General features: G+C 44.2%; 1 protein-coding gene across 1 annotated transcript; it reads right to left on the reverse strand.

Moving 5' to 3' along the window:
- Positions 1–821: 821 nt before the first annotated feature.
- On the reverse strand, positions 822–5518 carry LOC146181250 (uncharacterized). Its single transcript, XM_084575736.1, has 2 exons — positions 5198–5518; positions 822–1142 (listed from the first exon to the last, which is right to left on the reverse strand). The coding sequence occupies exons 1-2, from the start codon at positions 5516–5518 to the stop codon at positions 822–824; spliced, it is 642 nt and encodes a 213-aa protein (XP_084431862.1).
- Positions 5519–15432: the final 9914 nt, after the last annotated feature.

The raw sequence follows: 15432 nt of genomic DNA on the forward strand, positions 1-15432 counted from the left end.
ACCCGATATTCCTCAGAGATAAACAGATGTATTTTGAGGAGGCTAAACATTGACCGCTTTCGTTTTATTACATGTCGCCGGTTGCCGTAGTGCAATGCTCAAGTGCTGTGGCCAGCATCCGTGCGGTTTGTCGCACCACTGTAATATGTACAATCATCTTATTGCTGTAAAAAACTCGCCGACAAACATCCACGATTTGCGAGTCCGTGATTGGGCGCGTTCTAGATGTCGTCAGGAACAAAGTTTCAAGCTTTGTGACAGAGGACTCACTGTAGGTGTTCCGGGGAATCGGTTCGTGGTATTCAAGGAGCACGAGCAATGCTCAGGTGGGCAAATAAGACACAGTCGTTGAACAATTTAAAAAGGATGTGCACTCAGAGGCTTCTGATCGTGTCAACGAAGATTTCATGACATAAGGAAAGTTCTGTGCCTGGCTCATAAGATTTTCGTCGGCATACCCAACAACTTTATGTAGCGTGCCAAAAATAGCGGCGGTGCAGGTGGCGTTGCTAGCAAGGACGTCTACGCCAAGTCTCATACGCAGCTATTGCTCTGATACCATGAGAGGCTTACGTGGATGTACCTATCGCAGACGTGCTGTTCGCATACAGTATCAAACACGTGTTGTGAATGGGGTAAATCGTTGTGAAAAACTCTGTCTTCTTGATGCTTCCGCAGATAAAGAAAATATTGACTTTCCAAAATCGTCTCCTGGAGGTGCTTCCGAAGTGGAGTTCAAGGTTGCGGGATGACAGTCGCTTTCTTTCATGATGCTCCTTCTGGAAGCGCGCTTGGGGAAGACACGGAGTGAGAGTCCTTCCCTACTGGCTGAAAACTTGCTCATGTACGCGCTCCTCGAAGTCGGCGAGGAGGTCGACGGTGCGATCGAAGAGGCGGTCGCAGTGCGTCCGCCACCGCATGGAAGCGCGCTGGTGGACGCCATGGGCGCTAGGGTGCGCAGCCTGCGCCGTCAGGTCGAGGAAGGCAGCGTGCCTATGACACAGCTTGAGGCAGCTGCAAAGTGAGGTTGTGGCACCGTTTACGAAGAGGTTGTACAGAGCCATCTGGAGGCCAGTCGCGGCCGGCGCGGGCTCAATTCCAGACACGAGGGCCACGGCCTCCAGCTGTACCGCAGCGATGGCCTGCGTGTTTGAAAACTTAATACTTGTAGCATGTGATGTAAGGAGCTGCTCTAATTTGCAGCATCGCATCCATTGCGGTTAGGAATACCCGAACATACCTCCTCGTATTTCTAAATGAAACCTGCTGCACTAGAAGAAAATTGCTGTAAGCGCATCTGACGAATAGAGAGTTCCCGCTGAGCGCCATTGAAAATTAGCTCGCCACTATGCCACCATTTTCAACATTTTCAGAACTTTAATCTGCTATATTTTCTTGCCTTAATTGTGTCATTTATTTTGACTGTCTTCTTTCACGTTCATTGCACCGTTTCCTTTCATTTCCTTCTCATTCTACCACCCTTTATAAGCAATTATTTACTAGCATGTGAGTGGTACTTCTCCTCTCACTGCATTGTGATTGCTTGCTTGCTTGTAGACGACTATTGGCGTCTTCTGTTGGCCCATTCTTTCAGCGCAAGCGTGCTGTGTCCAACCTACGACTGCGATTTTCATTTCCTTCTATTTTATAATTCTATGATTGCGTTTCATCTTTTCTTTGTTTCTGCCTTCCGCTGCTCTCCTGTTGAGTATTTTTCGTATGTTTGCTGTCTTTTCCCTCACACCCACTTGTACCTAATTTTGTGTGTGTCGTGTCTACGGGTATGTCTGCCGATGGTTTGCCTGTTTCGTTTTTTCCTTCTAAATTTCACCTCTTCATCGCCCCCTTTCGATCCTATTATAAGCTTCGTTCTAGTGTTTATTCGTGACCTTTCTTTTTCTCTTTCTTTCTTTCTTTCTTTCTTTCTTTCTTTCTTTCTTTCTTTCTTTCTTTCTTTCTTTCTTTCTTTCTTTCTTTCTTTCTTTCTTTCTTTCTTTCTTTCTTTCTTTCTTTCTATTACAGAAAGCCGGAGCGAAAGCTGTTTAATGTTTAATTAAATGTTTATTAAATGTTTAATTAGATGTTTAATTAGATGTTTAATTAAATAAAAGTTTGTTAATTTCTCTCTACTTCCTTTGCTTTGTCTATGCCTATGATTTCAACTTTACTTATGTGTTGGTTTCACTTAGTACGACTGCACTATATTCAGTATGTATGAGATAATAGAATAAGTAATTAAGAGATTTGTAATTAGGTCAGTAGCAAATGGCATGTATGAAAATGAGGACCACTTTCATTTTTTGTTAATTTTCGTACTGTACAAGCGACAATTTTTCTTCCACTCAAGCAGCAACTGTGGAAACCACATAGATTAGTAATGTTCTTATGACCTCAACAATCACTGATTAAGTACCAGAATTGCACTGCCGCCGCCGCCTATAGTTGAAGTGACTTTTCACATATGGATTTGTCTCTCGCCGGATTGCCTGAACACCTCTTCGGCATCCGCTTCGCCATCGAAGGGCCAGGGCAAACGACGCAGACTCTTTAATACGTCAATGGTCTTTCAAATCCAGGTGCATCGGTCGGGTAAAAGAGTGAACAAAAATTAATAACTGCGCAGGTTTTAACTACGGTTGCACCCAGAGCCAACGAATAGCTGTGGGGTGGTATTTATGTTTGGATTCTACCCTTTGAAATATTGTCAACAATATATGGCGCCTCTGTGTAGAGTAAACTTTGGTTTAATTATAGATAGTAATTAACACTAACAATTAAGACCTGGTACTAGTATACAGCAGTACTAATTGGTAAAAACTGCCCAAGGATTAATAAATTGATTCTGTAGCGCAAAGTTTAATGTTTAACATCAATGAGCAAGTTAACGTTAAATTAGCTTATGGTTCAGGCTTTGGGAGTTAACGCCTCAAAGCGACTCAGGCCATGTGCGACGCTTTAGTGGATGGCTGTGGAAATTTGACTAGCTGGGGCTCTTCAGCATGCACCAACATCACTCAGCACACAGGCGCTGCTTTTCGCTTCCGTTGAAAAACGTTCCGCTGGGCTGGGATTCTATCCCACTTTCATTGGTACACAGCCAAGCAACCTAGCCAATGTGCCATTATAGCGTCATTAAATAAGTATGATTTGCAATCGGTCCAGTACAATGTTTCTTCACATAAGCTCCAACAATTTATGGTAATGATTTACCGCGAGTTTAAATAATTATTGAAGAGTAACTAATTAACGGTGACTAACTACGTCACGTATTTAGTAAATCGCTCAGTTAGTAATGAGGTCATAAACGGTCAGTAGGCATCAGGTCATGCACTAGTTCTCCATTGCACAATATAGTAAATGACACTATTCGCAAGGAAGGCTGGGTCACCGGGAAATGGGACTTTGAGCTAGAGTTTGAGTTTGAACGACATCGTTACACACCGAAACCTTCTCCTGGTTCGCACCCGGTGTGGGAAAGTTATGGCTGTAAACTGACGGCCAGGATTACAATTTAGCAGCTCACTTACGGATAGAAATAAATACAACATACCTTTGTCCTAGTATTACGTTCGCATCTTTCTAAGGAATAATTAAGCAGCTTATAGATGTCCATAAAGAGAATGTTAGAGAAACAATAATAAAATATTTTTTTGATGTCAGAAAAAGAGTGCAAAGACCAGTGCTTGTAAAAGCTCATAATACAGCAATGATGTGCGAATGCGATATATTGGGTTAAGGCAGAATAGCTCCTGTATTCTGCAATAAAATAAAGAAGCAAACATCGGCTCTTAGTGAAATACCCGGTCTCTGCGTTTTCCCACGCCAGCTAGGAAGTCCAATGTGGATGAATGGATGGAAAGGTAGCAAGTGCGATGACGATGGATAGATAAATACAATATAGAAGCGTCCCCTTTCAAACAGTCTGTGGCAGTCACCTTTAGTTTCACGTAGGAGCACTAGACCTCGGCGGCATGGTCAACGCTAGTATTTGCCAGGGCCAGAACCACCGCGCTTAGGTCACTGCTTAAGCTATTCGCTGGTATATTTTCAACCTGTGTGAGCGTTCCTCAAGAAAAAAAAATCACGAGCACTTCTGCATGTGTGTTTGCAAGGCTACGAAACTAAAGCGCTGATAAGGGTTACTTCTTAGTGTTCTGGGTTGAGTGTTAAAAATAGAAATGAAATAGCAAGCTTTTAAGCTCTAGGCGCATTCACTTGTAGTAGGTTTGCAGCACAGAGCTCAGCAAGCACCGAGACTATAGCCCTAAAAGAATAAAGCATGAGCCTGTGCGTATAACGAAGCGCGTTACTTTGTCAAACATGACTGCGCACGCGCATAGCGAGGACATGCCAGAAAACAATAAGTTCTTCATGGCTACCTCTGTACTTACAGGCTTTATTAAAGCATGCATATATAGCGACATGATGCTTTCTTACCCGCCCAAAGCGGCGTCGTTCAAATCCTATACGAATGGTTATCATTTCGCACTTCACTATTTTGTTTTGGGATCGCAACCATAGCAATATATTTGATGGGCTAACCATATGAATAGAACAAAAATAACCGCATATTACCAGTTCTAAAATCAATATATTTTATCCACTGCTGCTACAAACAAAGAGCACAAGGCTTTCCACGTAATTTGCGTAAGAAAAGCTGCGCAGTGATGTATTGTCATGTCACTATTCTCGCTATTGACGAGTACTGATGATAGCAAATCTATGACGATATTTATAGTAATAGTAGCAGTAGCAGTAGCAGACTACTTTATTGAATCTGTGATTGATAAACTTTTGGCTACGAAATAAATTAAACAGTGAAGCTTTAAAGCTGAAGCTGACGCGAGTGTCCCTATCAAACCTCTGCAACGTGTTGACCGCGCGAAAAGATAGAAGCGTTTCCAATTTGGAGGTCAAATGCTGAGAATTACGCTGCTCGTTTGGTAAATCACGTGCTACTCAAGCGCGTTAATCCCCATTGACCGAGATTCGTAATAACTCATAGGGGCACGTCAGTTGAGAAGGGAGAGTTTATGGTGGCATTGTAAATCAAGTAAACCACCGTGCAAACCACCATGTATAGCAAGGTTCCTTAGTGCTCGGTTTGCTGTGCAAACTAGAAGCATTCAATACCACTTAGGTATACCAGGACAAAAACCGCCGCACCATTTTATAGAGTGAGCGAAAAGCCACCTGCCTTGGCAAGTGTGAGGAAGACGTCGGCTACCAGAGTTTTCGTGGCGGCCGCCTGGGCCCTGTAGTCCATCAGCAGCATGCCGATCCTGAAGTCTGCGGCGGTGCCCGGCTGTCCGAAGGCCGGTTGCAAAGACTCAAGCAGCGCGTCGAAGAGACCCGTGGTGTCGCACCAGGCCACACCCACTGCTTCTGCCAGCAGGCTGAGGAAGTGGGCGCTGCGCAGGACATGCAGGCCATGCAGGCTGCACGCCAGCGTGGCCCTGCCTCCCGCAGCAGAGGCCATGCTAGGCGGCCCCGAAGCGTCTTCTTCTCCTTTCATCATGATGACATGGAACGTACGCTGCCTTGGATTGGACGCGATTGGATTGTCTGATCATGTCGATGACGCCCTTCTTTCTAGCAGGGGATCAGGGGTACGCGGAGAAAAGAAGGAAAGGGTAAAAATGTAATAAATGGTGGTGGTGGTGGTGAAAACATTTATTATAATACATAGAGGTATATACACTAGGTGGGATGCCTAGACAGGCACTCCATCGGCGTTTGCCGAAGCCGGCTGTATACACCGATGCTGCGCTGCCAACTAAACAGTAGGTTCAGTATTATTGGCTACTCCCACTCAGGCTAGAAAAGAGAAAAAAATTAGGCTATTCTTGTGGCGCCATGAAGAATGCCTTCTTTGTGAAGTTCTACATACGATTATTGCCTTATGAAGCACGAAAATGTAATTCTTTACTTGGTTGTTTTGCAGCACATCTAGAAGAACAGTGTTATCACCCTGATGATGTAAGCGTTGTTCCATGATTCCGGTACTTTCGGTGTCTTCAGGAACTGCGTATATAGGATCGCCAGTTTTTCTAGCTAGATATCTCCTCTGTCTTTCAATGACTGCAGTTATATTGGAGGACAGAAGGGATATCATGCTAGAAATACTGGCCGCCTTGTATACGCAGTTCCTCATGACATCAAAGTGCCGGAATTACGGATGAACGCTATTTCATAAGAAAGGGGACGCTAAGAACTTGAAAAATTAGACCAGTCAGCACATTATCCGTTACGTACAAGCTATTTACTAAGGTAATCGATGATAAGTTCAGGAGAACCATAAACTTTATTCAACCAAAGGATTAGGCAGGACTTCTGAAAGGGTACTCTATAATCGATCATATCCATACTGTTAACCAGGTAATAAAAATGGCTCGGAATATAACCAGCCACTCTGTCAGCATTCATTCATTCCGAGAAAGCATTTGACTCGGTCGAAACTTCATCAGTCATGTAGACATTGCGAGATCAGGCGGTAGGTGTATAGGTGAGCCGAATTGAAAGTACACGAAAATATTTACAGTGGCTACACAGCAACTATAATTATGCAAAAAAGAAATAAAGTTCCAACTAAGAAAGGTGGTAGGCAACGAGACGCGATCTCCCCAGGGCTATTTACAGCTTGCTTAGGGGCTGTATTCAAAGACATGGAATGGGAGCATTTATGCATCGTGGTCGATAGAGAACATTTTAGTAATCTTCTATTCGCTGATGACATTACGTTGTTATGTAACTGAGAGGCCCAATTGCAAATAATAAATAATGATCTAGACAGAGGAAGCAGAAAGGTAGCTCTAAGGATTAATATGCTGAAAACCGAACTAACGTTGAACAGACCTGTAAAGGACCAGCAGTTTAAAATAGGTAGCGAGGCGCCGGAAGTGGTTGGCGAAAATGTCCACTTAGGCGAAGTAGTACCATAAATCTGGACCACGAAAGGGAAATAAGTTGGAGAATAAGATTGAGATAACAGTTACATCCTACTGGTACTCACCTATGTGGGTGATACATGGAGGTTAATGAAAAGGGTTCTACTTAACTAGAGGACAACGCAGAGGGCTATGGAAAGAAACATGGTAGGTGCAAGGTTAAGAGATAGGAAGCATGCAGCGTAGTGAGAGAGATAACTCAAATTCGAAACATTCTAGTCGAAATTAGGAAGAAATGGGAATTGGCAGGTCATGTAGCACGATAAAAAAAAAGGATGGTATCTAAGAGTAAGAGTGACTAATCGGATTCCAAGGGAAGATAGGCGCAGCAGGTGGTGGTAGAAAATTAGGTGGGTGCATTTAAGAATTTTGCAGGGGTCAAGTGGGTGTAACAGAACTGGGTTAATTGGAGGGAAATTTAAGAGGCCTTCGCCCTATAGAGGGTATAGTCCGGCTGATGATTAGTGTTGATGCTACGTTAGAGACCACCTGCACAAACCACACTTTCATTATTTGCGATAAATGACCCTCACATGTAAGATCTTTCTTCAGATAAAGGCGAAAACCCCAATAAGACAAAAATCAGGTAGCCAGTGATTATAATTTCGGCCTTGGTTCGACGGCCCAATGAAGTGGTACGCTGGAGATGGCTTCTTCACTCGCACCAACCAAACCATACAAGGCGACTATATTTGCCTCTTTTTGGTTACAGCTGACAAATAATGCTTCACTCATTTATACCCTTACCGTTTTGCAGTTTTTATTGCCACTGCAATGTGCAGCTCGCTCGCTATAATTTGTGCCTTCATCTGCGCCAAAGGGCGAAGTAGCGTAAAGCAAACATACCAAATATATCACGCTTACTCTGCAAGGGGGCCACCCATTATGGCTGCAGGATGTTTCGTTCGCTTAAATTATGATTGAGAGCACACAATTGCAGCACACGAATGAGCTGGTAAGTTTTTATACATACATTTCGGGGACTTTCTCTGGAGATGGGGAAAAAAGGTAGAGGTGATGTTTTCCTACCTGACTTTATTGACAGGGATTTCTGAAGGGGCTCTCACTCAGTCTATGCACATTCAATAATTGTCCAAAGTAAATATTGTGAGCTCTCCACGGATCTTCTTTCATTTGTACATACCATGATTGTTTCTTTTGTACATACCATCGTCATCGTCCCGCGGCGCCGGCTCCGGCACGCGCCTGGGTTCTCCATTGGATTAAACGCTGACACGGCATACCTTGCCTTGCCGTCCCTACCTCGTCTTCTTTCACAAGTGGTGGCGGTGATATTCGATCCCCTTGCTGGTTTGTGCCCTGCCTCTCACTGAAGCTGCGTTCCGGTCGCCGTTTGGCAACAGCTACCATCGTCATATAAACCGAGAGCAGTCCCGACCAGGCCGGAACCTTTACCTTGGCTACACCACCGCCTCCGACGGTGCCCACACGACATTGCGACCTGCCGCTGTTCGCTGGACATCGCGACGAAGACGTGGATGACTGACTAAACACTTATGAACGCTGCAGTGCCTGCAACTGGTGGGATGATTCTTTAAAATTCCTCAAAGTTTGTTTCTACCTTATTGAGGTCGCCAGGAATTGGTTTATTCAACATTGAACAAAATAACCCTAATTCATTGCTTACAAAATAAAAAAAATACTGTGCTGTCCTAAGTGGCTGCCAGCAATATCCGACCAGTTTCCATCGCCTGTTTCTAAGACGTATTTTCAATGTAGTCCTTTGCTTAAGCGAGCGGACACAGTATGTTCAACGCAACTAGAATAATAGTTGCATGATATGAGGAGATTTGTAACCTTTACAGATTTTACTTACCAATAACATCGTAATCGCTACAGTGCGGTTTTACGGGAAAAGGGATATTACGTACTAACATAGCTATTTTTGTTAGAAGAATAAATCAACCAATTTGTCAAGTTCAGCAAGTACAACTATAAGAAAGTGAGGGCTGACAATACTCAAGTGATGCCTACATTTCAAATTTTCTTAGATGGCATTGCCGCTCGGAATATGGAACGCCAAAAATAAGCCCTTTATATCGTGTTAACTTACCTTTGGCCGAGCGGATATTTATAAAATAGCGGGTGATCAAAATCAAACCTCTTTTAACAAATTCGGTGCTCATGTTTATTAATATTTGTTTATAGTGAATTTATACGTTGGCAAGGCAAGGCGTTTTTTTTAGCTTGTAGCAATTCTTGCTGTATCGTGTAGACTGGTCACACGGGCCTGTTTTTCCGAACTTTGCACTTTAGCCAAAGCATTGGTTATGTAGTGCCCAATTAACTGTTTGATATGAAACAGTGATAAAAATTTTGAAAGTGCTCCTGTGATCAATAACAGCTGGCGCGTGGTTCCCATATAAACATATTTCTTTATTACCATCAGAGTATAACACAGCTGCCATATTATAGTTATCATCTTGCCATGAGTGCTGATTCAAAATGTTTCGCTATTTCTTTTAAATTCAGGAACTGCCACTATGCCTGCCATTGTTCGAATTAAATGCTGAGCTGGCTATGCAACAGCTCCTGTTCATCGAGGGAGGATTAATAATGAGCGGCCTTACACTACGGCTCTCTCAACAACTGCTATATTAACAGGATTACAGATATTCAGTATGAGCTGTCTGAAGTTTGAATCGACATTATTGATTCAACTCTTCCTTTCAACTCTTGTTCACAAGCTACAGTGTCACAATGCATGCACTGAGGAGGCTTGTTTATAATGCTATAAAACAAATTCAACATTTTCTTATAAAATTATTATTGCCTTATCAAGCTTCTCTGCGTGGAATTTGTTTCGCACGAAAGCTGTATTAACGGACGCATAAATCATGAAGCTGCCTTCAAATACTTTACCAAAATCTGTTTAGCACCGGTCATCAAAAGCATATTCCTGATCAGTGTTCTGAGAAGGGTCTCCTTGATATGATGGGATTATTAGGAAATGATGTTGTGACCAAATGGAAGCTATTTTAAACTAGAAAAAGACGTAGGTTCATTCTAACAGTGTTGCACAGGCGATTCCCAACCTCAAGCTTCCAGGCGCGAGGCGAAATTGCCGGGAGCCGGCCGGCAGCGGAGTTGCCGAGTGCAGCAGGCGTGGCAACCCGTTGAGCTGTGCCGAAGCGTGCTTCGCTCGTAATATTATTCAACTGTTCGCAATGACATCTGTCTCCTCGTCTTCGCGAAAAGCAGCAAGTCATTACTGATGTGTTGGGCATAGTCACAAATGTGCGCGCAACACAAAGAACCGGGATCATCCAATGAGAATTACCGCTTCCTAGGAAAGTGGTATGAGTAGCAGAGGCGCAAAGCTTTGAGAGCTTCGGTCCGCAGAATCAAGGAAGTTTATTCTTTGCTGTAGTGTCAGTTTAATTCGTATTGGTTAGCAGTACTAACAATTGCACTCGTGCCTCGGACTGATTCAAAGCTTGGCTTAAAAAAAAAAAAAAGTTTGCATGCAATACATAAAACTGACTCGCTCACTGCTTTTCGCATGTTTGAAGTCTGCGCGCTTTGCCAGCAATATTAAATAAATTTACCAGCGCCGCATGGAATTATTAGGATGGAATTTTAGCTCATTTGTTCGGCCCATTCCGAATTAGTACAATGACGCGGAATGCCAGTTTAAAAGTGGCACTCTTCCGGCGCTTGTGAGCATTGCTTCTAGTTTTTTCGCCGTGGTTTTCAATTCACTATGACACTTTGTGACAGTCATCACCGTTTGCTGGCTTTTCTTGAGAAGTTCAGAGACAAAACGACCGTTCTTATGCAAACTATTGCAAAGTTTGTATATTAAAGAAATCTTAAATTATAATTTACCATTAGTAGCAGTTTATCTGTATTTCACAGTTAAATAATAAATTTCGCTATACTTTCGTCTAGACAAGCGCGCAAGTGTACACCTGCGGATAAAAATACAGTGTCCGGTCTCTTACACCTGGGTGGCGTGTGTTAGGGCGTAACCTTTATTAGTAATTCACTCCTGGGTACAATGTCGGTGACGTTGCAGCGCGTGTACACATGTACGCGCGAGCTAAATTGTCGCAGCTAGCTGTACCGCGCCCATATGCGAAGGAGCCAAATGTAAACGCATGTAATAAGTTCGAACCCATATGGGCGAGAAACGAAGACTTAGGCGATTATTCTTCGTGTCGAGCGTTCCAATCCTGAGGCATTATCGTGTGACGAAACCTGGACAGATTCCAACTTGCAGTGTGAGTTTGTTTGTAACGTAAAAAATGCTGCGAAATTGTAGACTGACCTCGAAATGTACGTGTAGGTGACGTTGTCGCTCACCTGTGGCACACACATCGCTTCCGCAGAAACATTGCTGTCTTGTATGACTTGTTCTACACTGTATTTAATAGACAACAGTCTTTACCCTTCTCTAAGATTTCCACACTAGAAAGATGTTTCAAGATTGCGTATTTTTTAAAAACTGCAATTTAGCCGACAGATTGTGAAATGAGGGTGCTGAGCCGCCGGCCTCCTGCGGAATGAAATTCCCGCCGAAGACGGCATTGATCGCCTAATTTTGGAGCACAACGTGGCCTTTGTTTGGAAGCCAATTTGTGACGCAGCGGGGACAGCGCTAGTCGGGATACCGCATGCGCGCTTCGTTCCCTTACCTCAGCGGCCGTGTTGAGCATGTCGTGGCATTCGAACTTGAGATGCCATATGAAGCCCTCTAGACAGCACTGCCGTGCTCGCGCGACTGGCGTGCCGTTCGCTTCTCTTAACTGTTCTCTCTAGCAGTGGCAGTGCGTACCTCGCAGGTTGCTTGCCGAAGTTCCGCTTTCACTCAAAGAATAAACGGACGAACCACCGACATGCCTCGTCATGCCTCATGGACCTTACAACAGTCCACACCTCAGTGTGGGAACCTCTGACTGTTTGTTTAAAGATAGATGTTAGTAATTGAAGAGGTTTTTGGGAGGATCTGTTGCTTTATGTGCCTACATGGTCGATACACTTTCCTGCCGAAGAAACGACACGTGATCAGTAAGATGGACTTTTGCAGCCAATTTCATTTTGGACTGCATCTGTTGACGCCACAAGCATGAGTCTGCGGGCTTAATGCTACACAACCACATTTGTTTAGGGTGCGGTGTATTAACTGGCATTTAATGGTCTTCTCAGACACCGGCATCTCTCACACTCTCACCAAAAAGAAAATATACACTATTCGTTCTTCCCATATTCAGCACACTGACTTGGAAGCATTACCTTTTGTAGCAAAGACAAATTTTATAGCTCACGAACCAGTTTGTACTTTAAAGAAAAACAACCCTGCAATATGTATTATTACTATTGTTTTTACGTGCAGATGTTTTCTGCGAAAGGAAAACGGGTGATATAGAAGCTGCTGAGGCCTAATTGGAAAGGGCTGAGGAAGCTGCTCTCAGTAGAACCGATAGTAAAAGGTGCATGTCAGAGATGCTGGCTTGGCAGGCACGTGTGCCTTTATTTCGGTGTCTCCCTCCAACTTGGGATCTGCCGGCACTTTGTCAAGGGATCCATACGTTTGTGGAGTCCTGCAAGTCTGAAAGAGTACTGCCTAGATATTTTTTATTATTATGTACCATAAGCACACGTAATAAGTATCAAACAAACCATTCTAGCTTTATTTTGTGTTCAGCATGGTATTTTCTATGCAGCATGTTCTATATATTGAATTAGCTGCATGTAAAATACCTGCAGAAAAGTGAACTCGGTCCCGTTTTCAGCGCATAATAGACTTAGTTGCCTATGTGCCATAATACCCTTCACAACACAGAATAGACACTTATTTAAAGAAAAGACACTGAGAAATAATGAGAATTACCGAGTTCCAGGGATACAAAGCTAATGGACAACCTTGGGTGGGCCATTTCGTGTAGCCGATGAGCCTAGCTGGACACCAGCTATTGAAAGCCAGTCAGCAAGCTTGTTTTCAAGTATTGCATAGCTAGCAGGAGTGGCTGGATGGCCGCTGTACAAAACCCAGTGAGTATGGTTGGGTGGAAGATAATGGGTAGCCGTTGTGTGAGACTCGATGCCAATAATGAACTAGTATGCAAATAGTCTGTAATGTAGGCAAGCCTGTCTAGTACATTGACTCAAAGCTTGCATCGTGTAGCACTCCAAGTGCACGCCATCATTGATACATTATTGCGGCCGGTATTCCCCAATATCGATCTGGCGGTGGCCCATTGACAGCGTGCTAATTGGATCCGAACATTTTTTTGAATTTAAGTTAGTTGCACCTGCAGCTGCGAATATTGGGCTTCTCGATCCATGTGCTGGGCATCTGCCTCTAAACGCAGCTGCAGCTTCATGTGCTCTAGTGATGTCTTCTAATGCATTTGGTACTTCCTGCAGTACCCCTTCGCTGAACTCCTTTCTCTGCAAACACATACGCTGTCATAGCGCTCATATTTGTCATGATTATTAACGGCCAAACACTTCTCTGTCTGTGAGGTCCTGTGGGGGGGGGGGGGGCAAATCGTCAGCAGGGTCTTCTAAGATACAAATACAACCTAAGGACTTCTTCGGTGGTACCAAGAAAATAGTCGAACAGGTCGGTCAAACTAGGAGCAGATAGTTTTATTTACAGACATTTGACGAGCCGACAGTTAGAGTAGCAAATAACATTAATGCGAACGCAATTGTCAGAAGTACCAAGTGCTAAATTGTGGAAGAAGAGTTAGTGCAGGCGCTCCCGGTCGGATGGATAGGGTCGGCGAGTTACGCGCAGTCTCCAGGTCAGCCTGTGTAAGATCAGCACGCGGCTAGGCCACTAGAAGGGACGCGGTGGAGGCGATAGGCCTCAAGTTGTCGTCCAAGGGCAGAAGCAAAAGGCTTCTTGGCGCGTCTGTTCCCAACATGGGCCGAACGGGCGTTCTGGTTGTGTACTCCAGTCAGGGGGCAATGGACGATTCGACCAATGCCAGGTATGTCACCAGGGACTGGAAAAGGCTAGGGCAGAAGACAGCAGACATGTCCCGGTCTGGTCACGCGGATCGTATGTCTGGTGGAACATCATTCGCCGGAGCTCCGCAGATATGATCACCGCCTCCTATCTGGTACTTCGGTTTGTAGAAGGAACAATCTTGAATGTTGTCCACTGCTCAAGGCGAAAAGGGGCACTGCCAGATTATGTGGTCGAGTGTACCTCTCTGTCTCCAGTGTTTACAGTTTTCGTGTTGTCTGTCTTCTATATTCAAGTGGTGCAGCAAAACTGGGTTAGGGTTATTTCCGGCCTGTAGTCTGCAAAGACATTTGACCTCTTGGTTGTTTGGCTGTTGATGTGGAGTGGAGAATTTTTTTCTGTTGAGATTGTAGTATCCACAGATCTCGAATTAGGTGTTTAACCTCTCCTCAGTTTCTGGGTTGTCGACCTGCTCGACGTTCGTCTGTTGGTAGATATCTTAGGCGAGCGCGTGAATGGCTTCGTTTGCGGACACCGATTCGTGGCCTGGGGTCCATTTTATTGTGATCCTCCGTGAGATCTCCCTGGATTTGAGAATTTTCTTAGCCGCGACTGATACTCTTCCTTTTGTCAATTTCGAAAGGACTGTTTTGCTGTCGCTTATAATCACTTTAGCTCTTGTGCCGATGAAGGCTAGTGGAATGGCTACCGCTTCAGCGATGACCGCACTTCTTGTTTTTATCAATGCCATGATTAGAGGGACTTCGGTTCCGCCACCACTGCTGCGACTGCGGCTTCCGATTTCCCGGTGGTTGTGTCAGTGTAAGCCACGGAGTTTGGGTCAAGCTTGCTCATCTCCTTTTTGATAGATTTGTCTCTGCCTTCTCTCTTTGCTCATGTTCCTTTACATGGAATGGATGTACAGGTTGGTTCAGGCTTATCTTGGGGTCCGTTCCTCTGTCGTGCTGAGCCCGACCCAATCTAACATTTTCCTTCCAGTCTCGGTTTGACTGAGTCTCTCAATTTGCGCTATTCCTGAGGCTTCCATTATTTCCTTATATGGGTTGTATACCCGCCTTCCAGCAGTCGGGTAGTGGAGGTGCCGCTGGGAAGGCTGAGTGCGCTTTTGATGCTCTTCTTTATTACGACCTCTAATTGTTTCCTTTCTCTTGCTGTCATTTTTAAATAGGGTATTGCATATACTACCCTACCGATGATCTAAGCCTGTACTAATCTTAGCAGGCTCTTTTCTTTGAGTCCCCTGTTTTTGAGAGATACCCTGAACATTCTTCTGCATTTTGTGTATTAAAACGCAAGGTTCCTCTTTTTTCGTTACGGCTGCTCGCAATTTTTTTATTTAAATGAAAATAAAGAGTAAGTTGGTTCTGCATAGGTCCCCGGCTACTCTTTTCCCGCAATTCATAGGAATTATAGAGAGGGTGGGTGGAGGTGATACCACAAAACTGGTGAGTGTACCGCTGTCAGGCTTGTCTATATCCCTGTGGCATACAATAAGATGTTCAGAGCCACAAGCCACATGCATTT

The sequence above is a fragment of the Amblyomma maculatum genome, chromosome 8, assembly GCF_055883805.1.
Source record: "Amblyomma maculatum isolate TAMU_Amacu chromosome 8, ASM5588380v1, whole genome shotgun sequence".
In the NCBI taxonomy this organism is placed as follows: Eukaryota; Metazoa; Arthropoda; class Arachnida; order Ixodida; family Ixodidae; genus Amblyomma; species Amblyomma maculatum.

What these genes read in the sequence shown, in the direction of transcription:
- LOC146181250 (XM_084575736.1), bottom strand. Translation starts at nt 5,518, where the DNA reads ATGATGAAAGGAGAAGAAGACGCTTCGGGGCCGCCTAGCATGGCCTCT. An exon ending in TCTTCCTCACACTTGCCAAG is followed by an intron (nt 1,143 to 5,197) that starts GCAGGTGGCTTT and finishes TCAAACACGCAG; the next exon opens with GCCATCGCTGCGGTACAGCT.